The sequence below is a fragment of the Pan paniscus genome, chromosome 10 (assembly GCF_029289425.2).
Source record: "Pan paniscus chromosome 10, NHGRI_mPanPan1-v2.0_pri, whole genome shotgun sequence".
Lineage (NCBI taxonomy): Eukaryota > Metazoa > Chordata > Mammalia > Primates > Hominidae > Pan > Pan paniscus.
This window is the reverse complement of record NC_073259.2, coordinates 96070005-96095532: the sequence shown is the minus strand read 5'-3', so window position 1 is coordinate 96095532 and position 25528 is coordinate 96070005. Positions and strand designations below refer to the sequence as shown.

Here is a 25528-nt window from a genome sequence, read left to right as displayed (position 1 = left end):
TTCTTTACATGATAAAATAATGCATAATATCGCAAGATGTTCCTTGCATTGTCTTATATAGATAAAAATGGACTCTATTAAGAAGACCCATCTAACTGAAGGGCACCCCATTCACCCATTTGCTTAAGCCAGAAACTTTGGATCATCAATGACTTCATTCTTTTCATTCTCCACATTTTTTATCATTAAATCATGTCAGCTCTATTTTCAAACTATGTCCTAAATATGACCACTTCTTGGCATCTTGAGACATCACTACCAGTCTTGTCCAAGCTATTGTTTTATACCTGAATAACTGCAATAATTTCCAAGCTGGTATCTCAGCTTCCACTCTTGGATTATTTCACCCTATTTCTATTTCTGGGCTGTCTCCACACAGTTGCCAGGTAACCCTTTTAAAACATAAAGCACATCACAAAGCACAAAATCCTATCCTCAGAATCTTCCAGTGGTTCTCCATCACCCTAAAATAAAACTTAAAAGTTCTTTTCATATCCCAAAACATATGAGGTCTGGCACCCAGTTTTCTTCCCAGTCTCATCTTCTACTACTTTTCCCTTCATTTCACTCACAATGTTTTAACCACATTAACCTTCTTTCAGTACTTTAAACAATCCAAACTCGTTTAAGCGTCAAGTCCTTACACTTGTTTCCTTTGTTTAGAATACTGTTCACCCAAATATTCTCATAGCTTGCTCCCAGACTTCATGTCTCTGCTGAAATAGAGGCTCCTTAGAGAGACCTTCCCTAACCCTAACCCTAACCCTATACTACTTGCCATCACTCTTTATCCTCTTACCCTGGATTATTTTTTCTTGATAGCTCTTCCTACCATCTGGCACTATATTACATCATATCATATTAAACATGCATTCTTTGTGCTTCCCCACTAAACAAGGACCATGCAAGACGGAACATTGCCATTTTGTTCACTGCTGTTAGCCTCTGTGCCTAGGACAATGCCAGTTATGCAGTAGTTACTCAATACTTGTTGAATGAATGGTGAATAGAACATAGAAATTTGCCTATGCGTGCTTTTGAAAACCATATTTTAATATTACGCTTTGTTAAAAATGTGTATCTTTATAAATCCTCATATTTCCATGGCAAACCTTATCTTCTAACTTTTCATTGTCCCCAAAGATTAAGATTCTTAAACATGTTCCTGAAGGTGCTGAGACAGAGCAAGGCCTTAAACGGGAGCTTCAAGTTCTTAGGTACATCATGTGTTCATATGACTACTTTGTTTTTTTCTTTAAAAAAAAAATTATTAGTTTTTATATACTCCGAATTGCTACAACTAGAGACAAGCATTTTTCGACTTTACTGCCTAACAGGCTTATTAGGTCCTTATTTCTTCCCTCTAATGCTAATCACTCTCTTTTTCATAATACACACTAGAAAAAAAGGATAAACCCAACTCTAAGTTTCCAGTTTGTAATTTAGTTTAAACTTTTCTAAGAGCATAGAATGAGTTAAACCTTAGCTTCCCAGAGGAAAATACTAATGAAAGAGAACAAGTAATTTTTTTACTTTCAGGGGTCTCTGTAGCCTGCTTTCATTAAGCTCCTCTTATAACAAAACCACACTTGCAAATGCCATCAGGTCAGATATTAAGAAAAACGTGAAGGCTTTTGTATTCCAGGCTTTTTGTTTGAGAATGGTGACATTGTAGCATTGAGAGTAAATGTTTACTTTGATAAAGACTAGCTTGTTCTGATTACTGTACATCACTAGTTCATAAGAAAAGCCCATATATTTTATGAAGCAATATCTGCTTTATTTTTTTAACACATTATCATTGTGTTCTAGATTAGCTAATCATCAGCTGGATAAAGAGAAAGCAGAATTAATCCATCAGATAGAAGCTAACAAGGACCAAAGTGGAGCTGAAAGCACCATACCTGGTAATGTATTTTAAAAAACATGTTAGCTACCCCCAAGTTTTTGAATTTGGGTTTGCCTTTTTTTTTTTTTTTTTGGCTCAGATTTCTGATCATTGTCTCCCTGTAAAATTGAATTCCTGATAAGCTTTGGGTCTTTTGTCTCTCTGTGCTATTAATATAAAAATATTCCCATTTTTCTCTTTGTGTTGTTTATACTATAGAGTAGCAAGTACCCAAGTGTTCTTCTCTTTGTTCTCCATCTGGGTGTTACAGATTTAATCACAATACAGTGCTAAGCAATGAATACTAAATCTGTTGCTTCCAGTTTCTAAGTATAGGCTCTTTCAAGTCCTCTGAACATTTTTAAAAACTGCAAATAAGTAAATACTGCCTATATTTTTTTCCTTTTACAAAGTAAAAAGAAAATCTTTCTGCTCCCTTCCATTCCCATTCAAAAGTGATTACTAATCATTCCTCATTCCTGCATATACATACACATATTTTGTATACATATATATCACACATATGCATACATGTGTTTGTATGTTCATATGTACAATGTACATATCCTCATTATTTGTGGATTCTATATTTTCTAAATCACCTCCTCACTAAAGCATGTATGTATGTAATCCCAAATCAACACTCGCAGCACATTTGCAAACATCCACAGAGCCTTGGAAAGTTTGAATAATCCAACCTACATGTCCCCAGCAGAAGTCCAACAAGGCAGTGCTCAGTATCCTCATTTCAGTTTTCATAGAGAAATGAGCAGAGGATGGAGACAGTAGAGGGCAGCACAGCATAGTGCAAGAAGCTGTGGCTCTGGGGCCTGGTGGAAGGGATTTGAATCCCAATTCTGAGGCTTGTTACTGCTTTAGCCTTAGGAGAGTCACGTAACACTTCTGAATCTTGTTTTCTTATGTAAATAAATAGAATTTACCAGGAAGAGTTATCTTTATGATTTAAGATTATCATCTGTGTGAGATATGTAGGTGTATGTATATATATGCGTGTATGTATATATATGCCTGTATGTATATATATGCATGTCTGTACATATTTCCCCTAGCAGCAGTGGTTTGATATTCACTAATTGGGCTAACTTTATAGACCAAAACTACTATGGATAGAGAATACTTTGTTTGCATATACATATATATATTTTCTTGGCAAGTAACATAAAATTGAACTAATACTATACACATTTCTAGCATATTTGCCTTTAACAGTTTATCATGGACATCTTTTGAGGTCTGTTCATAAATCTATCTCATCCATTTAATAATTCCATAGTGTATTATTGCATGTATAAGCACATTGAACCATTTATGTTTTGATGGATAGTTTGCTTCCAAGTTTCTGCTTTTATAAAATATGATTAATCTATTGACCTAATTATGCCATTGTGATAGGATGATAGAGATGCCATTCTCTCCAAAGGATTATACCAATTTATATCTGAACTATCTTTGACTATCTCTTGTAGCTTTTTCAATATGCTATGTAGTCCTATTACTAATTTGTAATAAAAGCCATCGTGTGTGAGTTGTACTAGACACTATGCTAATTGCCTTACAAGCATTCTATATTTACAACCGTATATGATAGGTATTACTGTCTCCATTTTATGTGATAAACAAATTCAAAGTGGTTAAGTAACCATTCCCTAAGCCAGCTAGGAAACAGAGGCAGGATTAAAATCTAAATGTATGAAACTCCACAGCTCCTTGGCATTCCTAGTCCTTAACCCGCTATGCTATGCTATGTCTTGGTAACTAAAAGTACATATTAAATACTCTCAAAATATGTCTCATAGCAGCCAGCTTGGTATGTACACTAGACACAGTATTAATGCTGTTGATGTGAGGAAAATTTTATAATTTTCCTTCCATCCATATACTAACCAGGCCCAACAGTGCTTAGCTTCTGAGATCAGAGATCAGGTGCATGTGCATTAAGGGTCATATGGCCATAGATAGTTCTCTAATCTTTCCAATCCTCAGTTTCTTAAGGGAATTTCTGAACCCTCAAAATTCCTTATTTCCTACGTAGACAGATTACCTGTCATTTTTCAAAGATTAAGGCTTAAGATAAACCAGAACTGTTTTGGAAATTCTAAATCACTGTCTATATAAATGGCAAGATAACTTTTAAGATATTTATACCAAGCCCAGCACAGTAGCACACCACACCTGTAATCCCAGCACTTTGGGAGGCTGAAGTGGGCGGATCACATGAGGTCAGGAGTTCGAGACCACTCTGGCCAATATGGTGAAACCCTGTCTCTACTAAAAATATAAAAATTAGCCAGGCATGGTGGCACTTGCCTGTTATCCCAGCTACAAGGGAGGCTAAGGCAGGAGAATCGCTTTAACCTGGGAGGCAGTGGTTGCAGTGAGCCAAGATTGCACCACTGCACTCTAGCCTGGGCGACAGAGTGAGACTGTCTCAAAAAAAAAAAAAAAAAAAGATACTTGTCCCAGCCATGAAAATGTTTGCTGCCCCTTACTTTCGCAAACTTTTAGTATATTATTATTTTTCAATGGCTGTAAAATATGACTTATTAAATGTAGTATAATATAAAGAAAAGAGATATCTAGCAAAGATAGCATTAAAGCAAAAATCCTATTTGCCTGCTGATAAAGTTAGAGGTGTTAACTTGGAGGGTGAATCCAATAAATTAGAACTTTTTTGCTATATTTGGAGACTTGTTTTCCTACCAAAGTATCAGGGCTATGTCTTACTTATCTTTGTATTACACAGCCTGCATGACACGTTTTGCACATAGTAATTGCACAGTAAATGTGTAATAACCTACATGGAATAGCCAGTGTTGTGTTGGATAGCGGGAGCATTTGGCTAGCTTATGGTTATAGTCCCTTACCCAACAGTCTGCTTTTCTTCTGTTGTACTTTTAGTACCTAACAAGTTTCCCTGGCTTTAGGATTTTTTCCATGTAAAATTTCTATCATGTGAAGAAAAAATAACTTGGCCTACACTTCTAATACCTAGCACATACCTCTTTCTGCCTGCTATGAAATTATAATACTTGATGGAGGGAGGCAGCATTAAGTGTTTACATCCTGAAGTATTTCAGCCATAACATCCAGTATTTTCCAGGTTCTAGGTTTCATAAAACGTATCTCTGTTCTCTGGAACAAATCCATTACCTTGAACTCATTTGTAGTGGGAAAAAGCTGAGTCTAATTTGTATGACTTTTTCAACAGATGCTGATCAACTAAAGGAAAAAATAAAAGATCTAGAGACACAGCTCAAAATGTCAGATCTAGAAAAGCAGCATTTGAAGGTAATATTTAATTATATTTTAGTATCGTTTTGTGAAAACAGCTGTTGAAAACCATTTTCATTACCATCTTTAACTACGTATCCTAAAAAATTCAGTAATAACATCTTATATTTGACCTTTATATTGCAAAGTTAATTATGTTCATCTGACTATTCCTAACATATTAAATAAGAGTTAACAAAAAATTCAGACTCAACATAGGATTAAGTAGTAAATTTATTTTTTAATTGTAACAAATATATGCCATTAGTATGTTCTTAAGTTTTGGGTCACATTGGCAACAGTGTCTTTTTTTTTTTTTTGAAATTCTTTTCAGGAATCCTAAGGTTATAGTTCCCTTAAAAAAATATTTGCTGTTTTACCTCTTTTAAGACTGTAAACAGGACAAAAAGGCATGGATATGAGAATTAGCTAGTGATCACTGGCTATTCTAAATAGTCACTAAGGCTTGAATTGTCTCTTCACCAGATGCCTAATTGTCAGAAGTCCCAAAGGTTTCCCTGATCATATTAATAACTTTATAAAAAGTTGATCATTATTCATTAAATATTAGATATTCGTAAGGAAAATATAAATGAAGTCTAAACCAAAACTCTTAACTAGACTAACTTCAATGTTATGAATCAAAATCTTTTTGATTGATTGCTCTATTGACAAGCTCTTATATGCTTTTAGAGAAAGATTAAGTCCCATTATAAGAGATGATAAATTTTAGTCAAAGACTAGAACACAACTTACGGAATACATAACTGGACTTGACAGTTAACAACTTAGTTATTTACACTGTACAATGGAACAAAGAAAAATCTTAATTCTTCTGCCTTTATTGCTGTATTTGACCATTCAGGAATACTTTGGCTTTCATATTTACAATTAAATCTCCTTGTTCAAACGTAAAATATGTATATTTCCTATATGCAACTTTTAAAGATAATGTTTCCATTAGGAGGAAATAAAGAAGCTGAAAAAAGAACTGGAAAATTTTGATCCTTCATTTTTTGAAGAAATTGAAGATCTTAAGTATAATTACAAGGAAGAAGTGAAGAAGAATATTCTCTTAGAAGAGAAGGTAAAAAAACTTTCAGAACAATTGGGAGTTGAATTAACTAGCCCTGTTGCTGCTTCTGAAGAGTTTGAAGATGAAGAAAGTCCTGTTAATTTCCCCATTTACTAAAGGTCACCTATAAACTTTGTTTCATTTAACTATTTATTAACTTTATAAATTAAAATATACTTGGAAATAAGCAGTTCTCTGAACTGTAGTATTTCCTTCTCACTACCTTGTACCTTTATACTTAGATTGGAATTCTTAATAAATAAAATTATATGAAATTTTTAACTTATTATAAAAGTATATACTTGAAGACTTGTTACGGCCATCAAATAGGCAGTGAGCTATGGTGAATTTCTCTACATTCATAATGCTTTAAGTTTTTTAAAGAATATGAGGGTAAATTCAGCAATTTTAATATTTAAAATTGGAGTTTATATATACTTATTTATACATGTGTTAAGATTCTCAAATCCTATGATATATATACAGATGTAGACATACACACATATAGGTTATGAGGTTGAGCCGTATGTTTTGTTAAATATCTAGCAAAATTAAATTGAGCTTAAACTATTTAATTTTGAAAATGAGTGACATCATTAAATTGTTGTCTTTAAATTACCACTCAGTTATAGTGGAGAGAATCCAGCCTTTGTACAAGCTTAGGAGCTTACTATTACTTATGTTTTTATGGCTAGAGATTAAAATTAATTTGCTGGTTTTTAATAAAATTTTGAATAGGTACTTGAAACTGGAAAATTCATTTCTTCACAAATGGTAGAAAACATATTGATGTTTCATAATGAACAGAAACCTTGAGATATTTTTAAATATGGTAGAATATTCAAGATTAGAATATAATGATAAACTAATTTTATTTGCATTTTATACATCAAATATTATATCTTTGAGTCTAACAAATTTCTGATTATCTATTTTTAAAAAATGATTAAACAAACACTTAATATCAAAGGCAGAGTCACATTTGTTCAGGTTCATGTTGATAATAACTGGTCTTGAATTCATGTAAGTATCTGGAATTGGCCAGCATAAGCCAAGATGATGGCGATGGACCTGGAAAGAGAAAAAAGGTATTAGCTTTAGCATACAGATGCTATCTTCATTCACTTAGAAATATTTGAGTGCCCACTGTCTGCCAGGTACTGGGTAAGACTCCACTTTATCTTACTGTTTTTTTTTTTTTATAGCTGTTCTTCTCCTGACATATTACATATTTGTTTATTGTCTATCTATCTATCTATCTATCTTCCCCATTAGAATGTGAGCTTCATGAAGGCAGACACCTTGTTTTGTTGACTGTGTATGTCCAGCACCTGGAAACATGCCAAGAACATTATCAGGGGCTCCATTAAATGTTATGAATCATAGAGCCTGTTGCTGAGTACAGACTAGCTACCTGAAAAATGTGGGCAAGGAGGCATTCTAATTGAAAGGAATGTTATATGATAGAATGGAGTTTTTTGCTCTAATTGCAATCATGTAAATATGGTTACAGCAAACACAATGTGAGTGTGTTTGCGGGGGCAGAGGTGGAGAGCAGTTCTGGGAAATTAAGTAGGGGCCAGATCATGAATATTTAATGTAACTGAACAGATTTATGCAGGAAAGTAATATGCTCATTCATTTGTGAAGAATGGAGAGGACAGGGCTAAAACTGAAAGATACTATTTTTGGAGGGTGATATGATAGTTAAAGCATGAATCTTGGCTTAAATTAAAATTAACAGTTGGGAAGAAGTACATAGATTAGAACTGTTAGGAATTGATAACTGGATGTATGAAGTAATGAAAAGAGGGGTTAAAATTAATATCCAAGTTTTTACTTCAGTGAATTATGTGGACTCAGAGAGTTACAACTAGGCCCAGTTTTGAATATTATGAATTTCAGGTACTTGTGAGAAATCAAATAGACAAGTCCAGGAGACAGAAAGGGAACAAAGTATAAGATAATTCATTCTGTATATATCAACTGCTCCCTTGGCACTCTTTTTACTCAACAGATTCTACACTCAAGTCTGGGAGATGCTGAGTTAAGTTAGTACAAGATGTCTCTGAGAGCACTACTGTGCAACATGAATTTCCATGCAGGGGATATATAGTTATCACTTTAATTCTGAAGCACACCTGTTATGATCAATGCCCCACACAATACACACTGGGAAGCACTGTTTTACCTCTTAAAAAATGGTGGTACATGGGATGAGAAAATTAAATTTCTTTACTGCAAATAAGAATTGCTGCCATTTGTAGAGAGAATTTTAGTGTCACTTCTACTCTATTGTAGGAATATAAGATGACATAACCCCACCGGAACTATTTTTGCCATTACCTTTATTAAACAGCCATCACTGCAATGCCACACTATTCCTTCAATTTTACCCTCTTTGCAATCTTCAAACCAGGACACGAGATCATTGTGCTTCAATGAAGGTAGATTTCTTATTTGAAATGCTCCATGTGGTATAAGAAGATGTAATGGATGTTTCTTGCTCCCTAACCCTAAGTGGGAAAATTTGCCATTAGCCATATTCATTTAAAGGAACTTTCAGAAAGAACTAGAAAACGTACCTCTTCAAATAAAGTCTTTTGAAACACTTAGGAATAAAGGTAGAAAGGCTGGTTGGTTTCCTTAAAAAGAATATAACCCAGTGCACTGGCACCTTATTCCAATAACTCTAAATTCCACCTTGGTGTACTCTCCACCACGGTTCAGCAAACTATGACCTGCAGGTCAAGTCTGGACAGATAGCTTTTTTTGTAAATAGTTTTCCATGAACACAGCCGCACCCACTCATGTAAGTACTGTCTGTAGCTCCTTTCAGAAGAGTGGCCTACAAAACTTAAAATACCTACTCTGGCATTTGGCAGAAAAAGTCTACCAACCTTTGGTACCAGTGTGGCACTGGCCACATTCAACTATTCTTCAACATTTGCCAAACAGCTGCACTGTATCTCTGATAACTTGTCTAACTACCATCTTAGCTTCTTTACACCTGGCAGTCTCCTTTTGATCTCTATATAGGATTTTTCTATTATAGCTTTAGCATCCTTAGGTCTGTCTTCCCATCCCCTTGTCAGCAAGGTGTAACCCATAGTGCTCTCAGTACTTGCACTCAATTCATCATGATATATATTTTGATACTTAACATGGTATTATTCATTGCCAATTCTTTATACCGTTGGCTATTTAAATTGATGCTATAATAACCATGAAAAGTGCATTTTCATCAATCGACTCAACTCACCTGAATTTTTAAAAGCAAGGGGGTTACAACTGAGTCATTACTTTTCATATATAGTTGTGTAATGTTATTACAGGAAAGAATGAGGGTAAAAATCAACCTTTTGGATTAATAAAATGGTTTCATTTCTCTGTGAATGTAAAGTTAACAGAAATGGATATAATCCTAGGAAACTAACTCAAATTTGTTAGTCATTTCTTTAGTGTGTGTATGTTTTTTAAGTTGACCTAGAAAGTTCTCTTTATAAATGTCAGTTACAATAACTGAACAAGAAAAAGTCTTCACTCACCATATGGGTTTCCATTGATATTTGTTCCTATGAGCTCCAGTGTTTGTTCTAAGAGATCTGAAAGTGGCACTGCACTAATTTCCAAAAGTCCAGAATCATCAGGATGATGTTTTAGTACCAGGGCAATTTCAAATTCATAATTAACTACAGAGGAATGCCAGCAATACTGTTTGTTGTTTTTCTCCACTGGTACCCAACCTATCATATAAAGAAGAAAATTATTTGTTATTAGATCGTTTTTCTTTGGACTGACACTACAGGTAATTTCTATTTTTGTTGTAAATTTCCCATGTTTCCTGGGTGTCTATCGCAAAGAGATATTACTTTAAAATTCAGTGGGAAAGTTAACAGTTTATTACTTTTTAAAAAATCATAAGGGTTCATTTTTTATTCTGTAGAATTAACCTGTTATTCACTACACAGCACCTAGCATTCTCTTACTAGAAAATTCACCCTTATTCATTAAGAACTGAACATTATTCTAAGACACAGCACTCAAAATTTTTTATATAAAATAAGTTTTCTCTCTACCTTCTCTCAAGCTTCAGGGACAATGGACATAATGCAGTAAGTGTTCCAAGTGTATTAAAATGTTCCAATATATACCAAACAATTTACTGATGCCACGTTTATTGAATGTTATTGCTATTACCCTTCTCATTCTTATTGCCAGAACTGGCTCCCTTCATTACTCACACTAGATTACTGTAATAACTTCTTTGCTGGTCACCTAGCCTCCAGTGAAATCCAACCCACTTTTATCATAGTTCTATTTCTAAAACTTAAATTTGCTTTTGCTGTACCACTGATTAAAAACCATTATCTTCAGGATAAACTTCAAACTTCTTTAGATGGAATAAAAGGGCCTTTCCGATCTGAGCCCACCACACTTCTAAGCCTCAACTTTTACAGCCACTTCATGATGTCATATACCCTGAACATTCTAGCTGCAATAAAGTGTTACATAAAATATCCAAAATACCCCATGCCCTCTCCTCTTCCTGGGAGTTTGCCTAAGCTGATATTCCCTCTTCCTGGGAGTTTGCCTAAGCTGATCTTCCCTCTTCCTTGTCAGCTGACTTCCTGGTCCTTAAGCTTCAGTAAAGATGTCTACTCCTCTTGGGAGCCTCCACTAACCACAAGCTGAATGAGGAATTCCTCTTTTCTCCAGTGGTACCTGATGTATTCATTCCTGTTAGTTCTTAAATCATACTATTATTGGTTAATTTCTCCCAATGTCTAATTAAAGATCATTGAGGACAAGGGTTCTGATCTTCATTTTTGTATTACCAGAAACTAAGAGGACTTTGCACATAATGGGCACTCAAGACATGCCAGTTGAGAACCTATAACCTTAATCTGGGATATCTTCCTATTCAGCATACCTTTGCAAAATTTTCCCATCCCTAATCTAAAGGTATAGCCACTTCTTGAAATCTCATTTCAGACTAGATCATCTCATCTATCCTGACAAGAACTTGGAAGCTATTCCCTCTTCTTTTGTTGTTTTTTTGAGACAAGGTCACAGTCCAACACTCAGGCTAGAGTGCAGTGGCACGATCATGGTTCACTGCAGTCTCAACTTCTGGGGCTTAGGTGTTTCCCACATTAGTCTCCCGAGTAGCTGAGACTACAGGCGCACAATGCCATGCCCAACTAATTTTTTGTATTTTTGGTAGAGACAGGGTTTTGCCATGTTGCCCAGGTTAGTCTTAAAACTCCTAGGCTCAAGCAATCCACCCACCTCAGCCTCCCAAAGTGCTGGGATTACAGGTGTGACCACTGCACCTGGCCTCAAGGCTATTCTCTTTTGACGCTTTATTGTCACAGACTACAGCTAGTAAAAAATGCCCATCTTAGAAAAGATTCTAAACCTAAGAGGACATTCTTGATATGAAACATCTTTGATATAAAATGTATGTAGGACTTTACATAAATTTGATTCAGAAATTCTGTGCTATACATATTAATGAAGACCCAGATTAAAATTCTGTAATTTCTGATTGAATGGATATTTTGATCATTTTACTAGTAAACACAAAACTGCACTAGAAGAGATATCATGATACCAGGAATGTGTCCATTTTCATCAGGCACTGGGTTCCCATTTATTTGTTCTGTCTCCTTTGCTGGTATCCAGCACTCTGGAGCTGGTTTGAAGTCCTCCTCAACATTCCAAAAAAATTCTAAAAAATATTAAAAAGATAATATTGTATGTGGTGATACATAAAATACTAAACAGACTCAAAATGGGAACAGCTACTAAAACCTCATAATATCAGGTGTGATACAATTATTCTCCATTCATTATCACCACAACGTGACTGTACTTAAGATTAGGGTACTAACAATTTAAATATTCAATTTCATATACGCCATTTGTATACAGTATTTAACAGTCAAACTAAAGTAACCATATTCCATTAAGTATTAGATTTATGAATTTTTAATATACTATGAATACAAATATAAACATAAATACATGAATGCATAGATATACAATGAGTATCTACTACAGATATTTAAAAGCATTTTAATAATTAAAAACATTAATTTCCTGAGATTTGTACTTGATTTATAAAATTACGTATTTGTCTCTTACACAAAATGTGTCACTCATTTCAATATGCAGTAATTTATATGTTTTAATAGACTCATACTATAAAGAAGAGTGACAAATATTACAAAAATATTTTACAATATTTTTCAATAATATCCTTTTATATATAAAAGTATTCAATTATAGTTTTCCTAAATTGCTTAAATTACACAGAAGGATATAATGTACAGAAATACCACAGCAATAAATATGCCACAAATTTCAGCTATTTAAACATGAAAAGTTAAAAAAAAACTAACCTTTTGGGTTTTCTTTTGAATGTAGAAAATTTTTAAATCTTTTTTCAGCTTGTTTGTTGGGTTTTCTATCTAGTCGAGCCCAAAGGTATGGCTGATCTAAAAAAGTAATAACAAAAGGGAAAGTATGACGCAAACAAAACTTATCTTGAAAGACATTTCAGAATACAGTTTGTCAATAAACAGGAGGCTAATTTCTCAAAGAAGACAAAGGGAAATATGCAGTCTAAGAATATATACCTCCTAGCAGTACCTGATGCTATGAGAAGACTTATTTCTCTGGTTAAAGAATGAGGGGGATGAGACAAAAAGTAAATATATGATCTTTTTTATAAGGACACTGCATAGTCATATTGTATGAGTTAGCAGCATTTATGGACAACTGAAGCTACCTCTACAAAATGGAAACATAACCAGATAACTGTATTTACCCCACCCCTTCCCCCCAAACATAACACTGTGCTGTAAGGGTTAATTCTGACACATCTGGAATCAGGCTGAGCTGTTCTGCATGGCACTGACCCCTGATCAAGGCATGAAAATACTAATAATGTTGATTTGTACTCATGGATCTGAGGAGTTGCAGGGCACTGTGCTAGTATTCTTTATTGGTAGGAGTGAGACTGATAGCTTGGTCTGAGAACCCTGGAGGGCTCTGCTGTTGAAGCTGGTTACTTAGCATCAAGATGCCTACCTACGTGACCAGCAAAAATATAAAAATCTCCAGCTATGAGTCCATTTTGCATTCCCTGGTTCCAAGCTGTTTGCCTGCACACATAAGTGGTTCCTGATCTAAGAAAATGTGTCCTGCCAAGGCTCTAAAGCAGGGAACAATAGTAGCTTTTACTTGGCCTCTCCATACTCCTTACTGTGAGACAGTCCTTGGCTATAATACACATCTTTACTTTTAATGCCTTAGTAGTAATAATTTAGTAGTAATTCTTTAGTAGTAATAAATGTGGATTTGTAAGCATTGTCACTTTGGGTTCTGTGACTTGACTTTAGCAGTTAAATTCTAATCCAGTTTGCCGTCCTCATGCATAATGATACACACTATAGTTTCTTAATAGACATCAAAGTCTGAAAAATCTTTTACAGTTTTCTCAAGTATACAAATCCAAGGTTTATAAAGAAACTGCTGTACAGTGGTCCAAATATTCTGTACTACTTATTAGCTATCCAGATAAATAATATGAAGAACCAGATTAAAACTGTATTATCGTTTCTGGTTCAATGGACCTTTTGTTTCTTTTTTACCAGTAAACATAAAAAATGCAATTTATTTACATCCATTAGAATGGCTACTATCCAAAAACAAAAACAAAAATCCAAACAGAAAAAAGCAGAAAATAAGTGCTGGTGAGGAAATTGAAAAACTGGAACCTTTGTGCACTGTTGGTAGAAAGGTAAATGTCTGCAGCCACTATGCAAAACAGTATAGTGGCTCCTCAAAAAATTAGAATTTCCATATCATCCAGTAATTCCACTTCTGTGGAAGCACAGCCTCAGATATCTGTTCATGCCTGTTTACAGTGGCATTATTCGCAATAGTCAAAAGATGAAAGCAACCCAACTGTCCAGCAATGGTTGACTGGATAAACAAATGTGCTAGATACATACAATGGAATATTACTCAGCTTTAAAAAGGAATAAAATTCTGATACATGCAACCAACATGAATGAACCTTAAGGACATTATGCTAAGTGAAATAAGCCAGTCACAAAAAATAAACACTGTATGATTCTACTTATATGAAATACCTAGAGTAGTCAAATTCATAGAGACAGGAGAATGCTGGTTACAAGGGGCTGGTGGTGGGAGAATAAGGAGTTGTTTCATGGGTAGCATTTCAGTTTTATAAAATGAAAACAATTCTTGAGATGGAAGGTGATGATAGTAGCACAACAATGTAAACATACTTAATGCCACTGAACTGCATACTTAAAAATGGTTAAGATGGCAAATATTATGTACGCTTTAGCCCAGTTATTTTACTGCATTTCAGAATAAATTTCCTGATACAAGGAATGTGTCCAGATGTCCATTTAATGCCCCAGGAATGTGTCCAGATGCTAGTTTTTTCTGGAAGTGAGAGGTAATCTCACCGTCCAAAAATAATTGCAAAAAAAAAATCTCTTTTCCATACATTTCTTCTTAAAATGACTGACAATTTCTATTTGCATTTCTACCTTTTAAACTACATTAAAGTGAAATTAATTAGAGACACTGCCAAGAGGAATAAAGCCCCTGGAATCAGTGCAGGAAGAACAAGCTTAAGGGTCACACAAACATAGGTCCCATTGCCAGTTCAGCCATTCAGTCACTATTGGGTCTTGGACAAATTATTTAAGTTTGCTAAACCTCATTTTTATTGTCTGTGAAATGGAGAGGCTACTTGTACAAATTGGAGATAATATATGTCAAGCACCATACTGCCTGAGCCCTTAAGGGTATTAAGTAAATATTTTAGTTACCTTCCTTTTTTCCACCAGGAAGAAAATACAGTAACATAAGTGAACTATAACAATTGTGACCTTTTTGTTTTGCTACTATACTTAGGTTTCCAAGGGTTTATGAAGAGCAAATGCCTCATTTCAGATAGACTGTAAAGTGATTAAGAAAAATAAGTAATATTTGTAGTAAATATTATAGTTTTATTTTACCTTTATAGGTAGTAACATAACAACATGTTCCATCCACTTTTTCTGTTGGAATTGCACTGTATATATCTGCATCTAATGCCTTGTGACTTATAGTTTCAGTTGCCAAAACTTTAAATGGCTTAAAAAAAGAGAGAGAGAAAACCGGTTTAAGATAGATAGCCTCTATGTCTTTGCACACATGCTCACCTGAAATCTTCTTAATTTCATTAGTTTTAAGGGATGATCTCCGGTTCATCTTTCAGAATGATTTAAAAATATTTATTCTGTGAAGTTCCGAATTGTTTGCTCCCTTCTGTGCTATCACAGCAACACCTGATTTTCTACACAATTCTGTAATTATTTACGTTTCTTTATCCACCTTTGTTCTTTGCAATGCTGCATCCCTAGCACAGGCATTCAGTATATTTAATCATATACCTGCAATTATTTACTAAATGCCTAAGATTAAGCATTGTCTTCAGCACTGGAAATACAGAGGTGAACAAAAAAGTACCTGCCTTGGGTGAAACTTGCATTTTAATGAGGGAGACAAAAGAAGCACAATGCATAATATAATGTTAGCTATGACAAGCAAGTGCTAAAAACAAATGGGTAAAGGAAAGAGGGATGAGGTGCTATTTTGGATACGGTGGAAAGGGAAACTTTGAGGAGGCAACCTTTAACCAAATTTGAAGCAAAGGAATACCATGTAAATATCTGAGGAAAAAAACAAAAGGTAAGGTTTCTTTATGTGTCTGAAGAATGCAAGGCAGACATTGAGTCTGGATCTGCGTGAAGGTAAAACTAGATTGTATGCTTAATTAACTTAAACTTCATAAGTGCTTCTGGTAGTTCAATACAAGTATCTTTCAATCGTAATTTTCAGTTTTCCCAAGAGTCAATCTACTCTTCAGTACATGAGACTTTCCCCCTGTTTTATAAGCACAAACATTTTTGTGATTTACAAAACTTGTTTTTTAATTAAGACTTGGTTCATAAGGAGTCTTAGCAAGGATGTGGTAATGTACTCCTGTCTCAGGTCACATTCTCAGGGAGCAGGCAAAAGAGACGGAAGATAGTTCATACTTTGTTTTTGCCTTTTTTAACATTTTTTTCCTTGCAAAGCTAATAGATGCTCATTATAGAAAATTTGTAAATGAAATATACAAAGGCATAAATGAATCACCCACGTCATCACCCTTCAGATGTATCACAAAGAACCTTTTGGCATACTTCTTGTCTCTTTTTCAGTGCATTTTTCTCAATATAATTGACATCAGTTTCTATTTGCTACCAAGAAGTTTCTTTAAGAGCCAAAATCAAATGGTTTCTGGATTTACTTTTTTCATGTTTTTCCTCCTCAACTGCATGATAAACAACTGCTATTATAAGCACAGGCTGAAAAACTAATGATTTTCATCCTTTTCATGAAGCAATTATCATTAGTATACGTTCATTGTCACAGAGCTTGCATCTCTGTCTAAACACAACAGATCACAGACTTTAAAAGCATCTTAATTTTCAGAACTATTTTATCCTTGATTCAGTTTTATATCCTAAAAATCTTCAGATGTATCATCATAAAGTTCAACAAATACTCTTAGGAAACTATATTATCTGCCTGAAAGGAAAGTTCACCCCCTGATGGTTTCCTACCATTAATAGTGATTTATATTAGACATGACAGTACTACAAACTTAAATTTCTGAGCTGTATCAGCTATGGTTTATTTACTTAAAAAATGTTCAAGATGGCAAAAGAAAAATTGCCTCTATAAAACAAATCTCTTGACTCTTGAGTTAGGCTTCACTTTGACAACAGTTTTCTTCACAGTTACCTGACATCCCCATGTAGTCTGATGAATTGTTTACTTTGAAAGTTGTATTTAGGAGTCTATGTTGATCTAAAAATCTTTGTGGTAACTCATTCAACAAAGCTTGAGCATCTAGTTTGTGAACGGCCTTGTCCTAGACTATGCAGGCAGAATATAAAAAAGGAGTAAAACCCGCTGGCATCACCTCTTTGACGAGATCTCATATTAGCACTCCTGTAAATACAGCCCCACTGATAGCACAAGCTGGCCCACTATGCCATCTTAGAGATATTATACCGTATACTTCAGAACCATTTTATTTCTATGTCTTTGCACTATGAGTACTCAAGATTTGAAGTTGATTTTGTTTTTTTCATGTTTTTCCCCTAACAATTTTTACCGTTAAAACTAGTAAGAATCACTTGCCTTTTTTCCTTTGAGTTTGCTAGCTTTGAGAGTACTCACTTTTTGTCCCTTTCAGCTTTATCAGTAGTGAGCTGTTTACATATTTAATTTATGGTTTTTCTACTGTCAGGAAGAAGAAGGGCACCAAGGATGAGGAAAAGACAGTTTCTTGGGTTCCTACTTTTTATCTATAATTCATTTTCATTTCTGAAAAAGACTTATGCCACTTCTATAGTCTGTATCTGAAGTAGCATCATCTTACAAAGTGAAACAACACTGTACAATATAAACATACTGTTGTGTGTGAGCTTAAGACTTATGCACTGTTGCAAACAGGTACACTAAGAAATTAGCCCCTTCTAGTACTGATTCAATACTTTTAAAATATAATCGTCTAGTAGGGATTCAGTACTTTAAAAATACAACTGGTTTTCACTAACTTATGATGCTGGTTTCAAAGGATATCAATTTAACCCAGGGTGGTAGAGCCACAGGGTCTGGTCCAATAGCAGTGTGTGTGTATCTAAATTTATCAAAGATCCTATGTGGGGGGGAAGATTACTCTGCCCCATGGAGCTCCTGATGAGTATAAACATTCCTTCCATAAAAATCAATCATCTGCTCTTTGCTATCGACATATCCAAAGGACAGCACGAGACACTGAGGGGTACACAAAGTTCTCCTTCTCCACCTGTCAAAAAAGGCTTTAGACTATTACCGGAAAAACAAGGTACGTGTATTAAAATAGTGAATATCAATTAAGTGGCCCTCTACAATTTCTGGGGAGGGGAAATCACTGAAATGGCTAAGTTGATTTAAGATTTTATGGAGAAGAACTGACTTGAAAAATTAAAAACACTCTAGAGGTGATCCAGAGTGAACAGTCTGAGCAAAAATATGAGACAGGATTGTGGTTGATATGTTCACAGGATGAAATAGATGGTTAAAACAGAATCCACTTTAAGGACGATGGAAGGTAGATTGAGCCTCATTAGTGGGAGGCCCTGAATTATAATTAAGAATGTGGATGCTATGCTATAAGCGATACTGTAAGCTGTTCTTAACTGCAGAGAGGTAAGAGAAGGGGCTGCTTATTTTCCCTGGTGGAGAATACTTTCACAAACTACTCCCCTCCAACATACAAAGTTGAAAATCACAGTAGAGTGAAATACTAAAACAGATGATAATGTTTCATATGGATTACATTTGTTACAGCTAAAAAAAAAAAATACTAAAACAGATGATAATGTTTCATATGGATTACATTTGTTACAGCTAAAAAAAAAAAAAAGCCAATTACTGCTACAAACATTGAGTAATAACTGTGGTATTCTGACGAGGAAAGAACATGGTGATGATCAGTCTGAGTGGCAAGTAAGACCAGTTAGGTGGTGCAGTGAGCAGGACATGAAATATTAACTGTAACAGCTGTGACAGCAATAGAAAGCAGGAAAAGATCAGATGCTATAAGGTAAAAAGCATCAAGGTGAATGGAAAACTGGCATGAAATGATTCCAGGGTTCATTCTTTAATTCAACAAATATTTATCCAGTGCCTACCACGTGCCAGGTCCTAGAAGCTGGGACTAAAGATAACAGGGCAATCTTTGCCTTAAACAAGTTTTAGTCCAGAAGATGAGAAAGCCAGTGCCAATGATGAAACTCAAGTGAGGTGGATTTCCAATGGACATGTTGGCTTTGTTTGAAATCAGCAAAGCTGGGAAGCACCCAACTAATCACTGCGGATTCTACTGATCAAAGACTACAACGTTTTATAGTACAATATGAAAAAATTACCCAAATATAGGTTACTCACTAGCATTTACCGAGGGCACACTATGGAAAACACGTTGCTGCAATAGAAAACCTTGAGAACACCAAAGTTAGAATAAATTAAGTAATTACTGGTAATATGAGGTGTGAACTTCAGTGACCTAATTAGGCTACTGTCAACACCGCCACTGGTTCGGACAGAACAGGTAAAGCAAGTCTTCTAATATCCACCCTTTCTTACTGCACTCTTGAAAAGTAGTAAAGCTTGGACTGTGGCAATTACCTGATTAGGGGGTTTCCCCAAAAGGTGCTGACCTGAAAAGAAAGGGACATGCTGTGGATGTGAGTTATCCATTTCCCTGCGAGGACAAGTTTGAATCTCCCGATAAGGAAAATTCTTTCGCAAATTCCCTCCCTCACAACTAAGAAAAGTACAAGAACCTGGAGCTCAGGGCGTACGGAACTCCCACCCCAGACCTCCCCAGCGAAACCTACAGAGGCTCCTGGCCTGCAGGGCAGTTCTAAAGCGCCCAGCCGCCCTCGCCGGGTTCGCACTGAGCCAGCGCCGCGGGGAGGAGCCCACGCGGGCCGCCAAGCCTGCGCGGCGCTCCTTCGTACCTGATGCTCCCTTTTGGAGGAAGGCTCCTCTTTCACCTCCGTCACAAACACACACGGTATTTTCCGCTGCACGGAGCCCAAGCGCTTCATGATGAGCCCAACAAGCAGTGCGAATGGAGGGCGCGCTTTCGAGCGGCGCCCGGTGCAGTCGCGGAGAAGCCCTGAAACAGTCACCCGCACGGTTCAGGCCACTCACACTCCGCGCCCAGCCACCGCGGCTGCGCCCCAACTACCAAGCCCAGCGAGGGGCGGGAACGCCCGGCCAGAAGCGGCTTCCTGGCTGCGGCGCCTTCTGGGAGTTGTAGTGCAGAAGCTGAGGCGCCTGGTGCGTTCCCACGTGCGTCCTCCGCCCCCCACCCTCGGTTTTAATAACCGTGAACAACAACAACAAAAAAAAACAGATGCGTTTCCCGAACGTGGGTACTTAGCAATACCTAGTAACTAATGATTTTTTTGGAAATTAAATAAGATCAAATTATAAGCAATGAACATTTCAGATGTCGATTTAACACAGTTCCAATGGAAACTGCTTGCCTGTTATCTTTAGTTCGTGGGGAAAGCACTGTAGAAGTTTAGAAATGGCTAGAGACATCCCCAGATTCCCAAGCAGAATGAAAACTTTCTTTCCGGTAAGACTATCAGAAAACCCTATAATAAAACACCTGGGATCAAAAAAAGTTGTCGTTTGAACTACGCCTTATTGTGCAGCATAGCATGGTCGAAATGATACTGATGTTCTTTTCGGAGTGAGTGCGAAATTTCAGCCTTAGACTAATCCAAAAGTACAGGAATACCTACAACCAGATTTCATTCTCAAGTTTTTCATAAGAATCTTGTTTAATTAAAGGTGAGCTCCAAAAGCCCAAATGGCTTGAGAATGGTAGTCAATCAACTGCGAGCTAAAAACAGCCTTAACTTACTGCTCAAAAGAATATTTTGAGGGTAAGTGATAAGATGGTCAATGACTAAATAAAATAAATACTAAATATTTAGGAATAGTAGCCTTTCCATCTCATTGAATCTAGTAGTTCCTAGCCTGAAGTTGTAGGGGAATTTTGACTTTACTGCCATCCTTTATGGGCTTGGACTAGGCCCAGGTCTCATTTCTTTGTCTTATCTGCATGTACTCAACTGTCCAGCATGTTACTGACTTAGCCCTTGGAAAAATTAAACAACTATATCTCACTTAGAGGTATCTAACTAGTAAGGGGGTTCTCAAAGAATAAAACATTTTCCTTTAAAAAGTTAAGTTATATTGAATACTGACAGTGAAAAAAATAAAATTTAAAAAAAGTTCACAGTTTTTTGATTACTGGATTCAGAGGGGAGGGAGAAAGAAAGAGATTTGCCATTTCAAAGTGTTTACTTTCTTTTCTACTATCTTTTTCTCACAGGAAAACACAAAATGTTCTCCCACATCACACCCCGCCTACATTTATCAAAAAAGAAAACACCTGATGCTGGCTGTGTGCTGTTGGAACCAGAAACTTTTTAGCATATTATAGTCGAGTGCCAGTGACTTCTTTGTTCTTTCAGAGGCATTCTAAAAAGCGGCGTGTTTCACGAATCTCAGAGACAACAACTTTCACAACTATCAACTGTCACCTCCCAAACTGCCACAGAACCTTTTAAGTCCAACATTCTGTCATTTGTGGGAAATACTCATCTTCTAAAACACACTCTACTTATTCTTTGAATAGTAGTTGCAAAGCTAGTCATCTCTCAGGAAGCACTTTCTATTTCCAAAACTTTGGTTTCATCAGTACCTGGAGCAAAGCTTCTGGCAGAAACACAAATCCTCATCAGGGGAGAGGCACAGGATCAATTCACGGTTATAAACTGGACTCCTGCTCCGACGGGTAGCAGCCATCACCTTTGCCCAATTCTCATAATTCTGAAGGGTCACCAAGGAGTTGCTACCAGCCACTGTACTTAAAGTGGTGTCACAGGATTACAAAATAGAAGAAAGTCTTTCTTCTCTGACTAATATGTTAGTGCTCTAGTAAGCATCAAAGATGAAAGACACGCAATGTGAGCCTGCTTTGGCCAACACAAAGTACTTACAGAATTTTCAGGCCTACTCCCAGCCCTGGAGACAAATTTCCCATCATTCTTCATTACAGGAGTAATCATCCTCATAGGGCAGTAATAGCTTTTTTTTTTTTTTTTAGACGGAGTCTCGCTCTATCACCCAAGCTTTTGTAAAACAGAAATTCTCACAATGACTTTAATCATGATGTTACATGTAACATGCAATAATAGTGTTTGGTAAGAATATTTGAAAACAGTCCAATGAAGCTACAAGTTCACAGGTGTAGACAGTGTTTATCTGGAGGCGAAACCCACTTAAAATATTTCTTAGGGATGTTTCTCCCAGTAGCTTAAGTACTTATTTCATGGGTGCTTTGTTCTAGAGTTAGAAGATAGGGCAAAACAAAATGTAGTTATATTTTTCTATGTATCTTTGCCAATATTTTCAAGGGTTTAGCCAAATCTTTATTCTCTACTTCATTTACCTCTCACACTACCTCGTTTTTTTAATTATGTTCAATTTACATTTAAAAACTTTTTTCTAAATTTTAGTTTATTTTACATATCAGATTTTTATCCTAAAACATTGTCTTCAAAAAGTTCCCAGCAGCTTAGCTTGTTTTACATAACCGAAGTGGGAATTCATATTTGTCTTAGTCTTTTACATTTCTAATTAAACATACATGACAATTTAAAAATATATTTTTATCTAGAGTAATCTGTGATTTTCATGGCACCTTTTATGTTATTTATTGATATGATTTGGCTGTGTCCCCACCCAAATCTCAACTTGAATCATATCCACCAGAATTCCTATGTGTTGTGGGAGGGACCCAAGGGGAGGTAATTGAATCATGGGGGTGGGTCTTTCCCATGCTAATCTCATGGTAGTGAATAAGTCTCACAAGATCTGATGGTTTTATCAGGGGTTTCCACTTCTGCTTCCTCCTCATTTTATCTTGCTGCCACCATGTAAGAAGTGCCTTTTACCTCCCACCATGATTCTGAGGCCTCTCCAGCCATGTGGAACTGTAAGTCCAATTAAACCTCTTTTTCTTCCCAGTCTTTATCAGCAGTGTGAAAGCAGACTAATACAGTAAATTGGTACTAGTAGAGTGGGGTGTTGCTGAAAAGATACCCAAAAATGTGGAAGTGACTTCAGAACTGGGTAACAGGCAGAGGTTGGAACAGTTTGGAGGGCTCAGAAGAGACAGGAAAATGTGAGAAAGTTTGAACCTCCTAGAGACTTATTGAATGGCTTTGACAAAAATGCTGATAGTGATATGAACAATAAGGTCCAGGCTGAGGTGGTCTCAGATGGAGTTGGGGAACTTGTTGGGAACTGGAGCAAAGGTGACTCTCATTATATTTTAGCAAAGAGACTGGCAGCATTTTGCCCCTGCCCTAGAGATTTGTGGAACTTTGAACAAAGTACCTGAGAGATGATTTCAGGTATCTGGTATTGCTGAATCTGGAAGATTGAATGCTTAGCAAAGCATTCAAAAGGTGACTTGGGTGCTGTTAAAAGCATTCCATTTTAAAAGGGAAACAGAGCATGAAAGTTTAGAAATTTGCAGCCTGATGATGCAGTAGAAAAGAAAAACCCATTTTTTGAGGAGAAATTCAAGCCAGCTGCAGAAATTTGTATAAGTAGCAAGGAGCCTAATGTTGATCCCCAAGACCATGGGGAAAATGTCTCCAGGATATGTCAGAGACCTTCACGGCAGCCCCTCCCATCACAGGCCCAGAGGCCCAGGAGGAAAAAGTGGTTTTATGGGCTAGGCCCAGGGTCCCTGTGCAGTCTGTAGCCTAGGGACTTGGTGCCCTGTGTCTCAGCCAATCTAGCCATGACTGAAAGGGGCCAACATAGAGCTCGAGCTGTGGCTTCAGAGGGTGCAGGCCCCAAGCCTTGGCAGCTTCCACATTGCTGTTGAGCCTGCAGGAGCACAGAAGGCAAGAATTGAGGTTTGGAAACCTCCACTTAGATTTCAGAAGATGTATGGAAACACCTGGATGCTCAGGTAAAAGTTTGCTGCAGAAGTAAGGACCTCATGGAGAACCCCTGCTAGGGCAGTGTGGAAGGGAAATGTGGGCTGGAGCCCCCACACAGAGTCCCTCCTGGGGCACTGCCTAGTGGAGCTTTTAGAAGAGAGACACCATCCTCCAAACCCCAGAATGGTAGCTCTGCTGACAGCTTGTGCCATGCACCTGGAAAAGCCACAGACACTTAATGCCAGCCTGTGAAAGCAGCCAGGAGGGAGGCTGTACCCTGCAAAGCCACAGGGTCAGAGTGCCCAAGACCATGGGAACCCACCTTTTGCATCCACATGACCTGGATGTGAGACCTGGAGTCAAAGGAGATCATTTTGGAGCTTTAAAATTTGACTGCCCTGCTGGATTTAGGACATGCAGGGGGCCTGTAACTCCTTTGTTTTTGCCAACTTATCCCACTTGCAGTGGCTTTGCCCAATACCAATATCCCCATTGTATCTAGGAAGTAACTAGCTTGTTTTTGATTTTACAGACTCATAGGTGGAAGGGATTTGCCTTCTCTCAGATGAGACACTGGACTGTGGACTTTTGGATTAATACTGAAATGAGTTAAGACTTTGGGGGACTATTGGAAAGGCATGATTGGTTTTGAAATGTGAGGACATGAAGTTTGGAGGGACAAGTGGTGGAATGATATGGTTTGGCTCTGTCTCCACCCAAATATCAACTTGAATTGTATCTCCCAGAATTCCCACATGTTGTGGGAGGGATTCAGGGGGAAGTAATTGAATCATGGGTAGGGGTTTTTCCCATGCTAATCTCATGATAGTGAATAAGTCTCATAAGATCTGATCAGTTTATCAGGGGTTTCTACCTTTACTTTCTCCTCATTTTCTCTTGCCACCGCAGTGTAAGAAGTGCCTTTCACCTCCTGCCATGATTCTGAGGCCTCCCCAGCCATGTGGAACTGTAAGTCCAATTAAACCTCTTTTTCTTCCCAGTTGGGTATGCTTTTATCAGCAGCATGAAAACGGACTAATACATTTATGAGGAATATTTTTTATTAATTTCTGCTGGGTTTTAATTATTTGATTAAAGATACTAAGAGGAAGATATAAATAACTGCTGATTGAAATGTTTCATTTTGGAAATCAGAGTATTTCCCTTGTTTTCGACAAATTCTCAAAGCCTTCAAGCACTCTGGAAACTTTCTGCTATAGGAAGAAGATATTCCTCTTTTTATGATGGATGAAAAATAAATGGAATATAGCCACAAGATGAATAAGTAGCCCAATATATTTTCAGGTACGTATTAATATATCACAATTTGAATATGATTTTTCCCAAATCAATGGATAGTAGAGAGTACATATTTAAATAATTGTTTTTATTATCTTAGAATATGAGTAGCTCATTTACCTATGGCAAATTTTTAGTGTTATTCCCAAAACCTCTATAGAAACGAAGATTTAGAAATAGCTGTTTACTTGTGAAATACTTATCACTTTCTATTATAAAAGTATAAACTAGTTTATAGTCCATATTCAACCAGAACATTGAAAGATTAAAATATGCTATTTTATTTTTGCTAGTCCT

At 36.5% G+C, this 25528-nt stretch overlaps 2 protein-coding genes across 7 annotated transcripts in view; one reads left to right on the top strand and one right to left on the bottom strand.

Moving 5' to 3' along the window:
• Positions 1 to 6540, top strand: part of CEP290 (centrosomal protein 290) — a 92947-nt gene extending 86407 nt beyond the window's left edge. For all 6 annotated transcript variants that reach the window (XM_063593180.1, XM_003828323.4, XM_008953703.4 and 3 more), the window contains 4 exons: positions 1144 to 1217; positions 1813 to 1907; positions 5118 to 5197; positions 6144 to 6540. In XM_063593180.1, coding sequence (XP_063449250.1) covers positions 1144 to 1217; positions 1813 to 1907; positions 5118 to 5197; positions 6144 to 6371 — 477 coding nt within the window. In that variant the 3' untranslated portion in view covers positions 6372 to 6540. The remainder of the gene's footprint in view (positions 1 to 1143; positions 1218 to 1812; positions 1908 to 5117; positions 5198 to 6143) is intronic.
• On the bottom strand, positions 5396 to 21456 carry RLIG1 (RNA 5'-phosphate and 3'-OH ligase 1). Its single transcript, XM_003828324.7, has 7 exons — positions 19910 to 21456; positions 15323 to 15440; positions 12662 to 12757; positions 11872 to 11988; positions 9803 to 10000; positions 8601 to 8770; positions 5396 to 7325 (listed from the first exon to the last, which is right to left on the bottom strand). The coding sequence occupies exons 1-7, from the start codon at positions 19997 to 19999 to the stop codon at positions 7137 to 7139; spliced, it is 978 nt and encodes a 325-aa protein (XP_003828372.1). The 5' UTR covers positions 20000 to 21456; the 3' UTR covers positions 5396 to 7136.
• Between the last annotated feature and the right edge of the window lie 4072 nt (positions 21457 to 25528).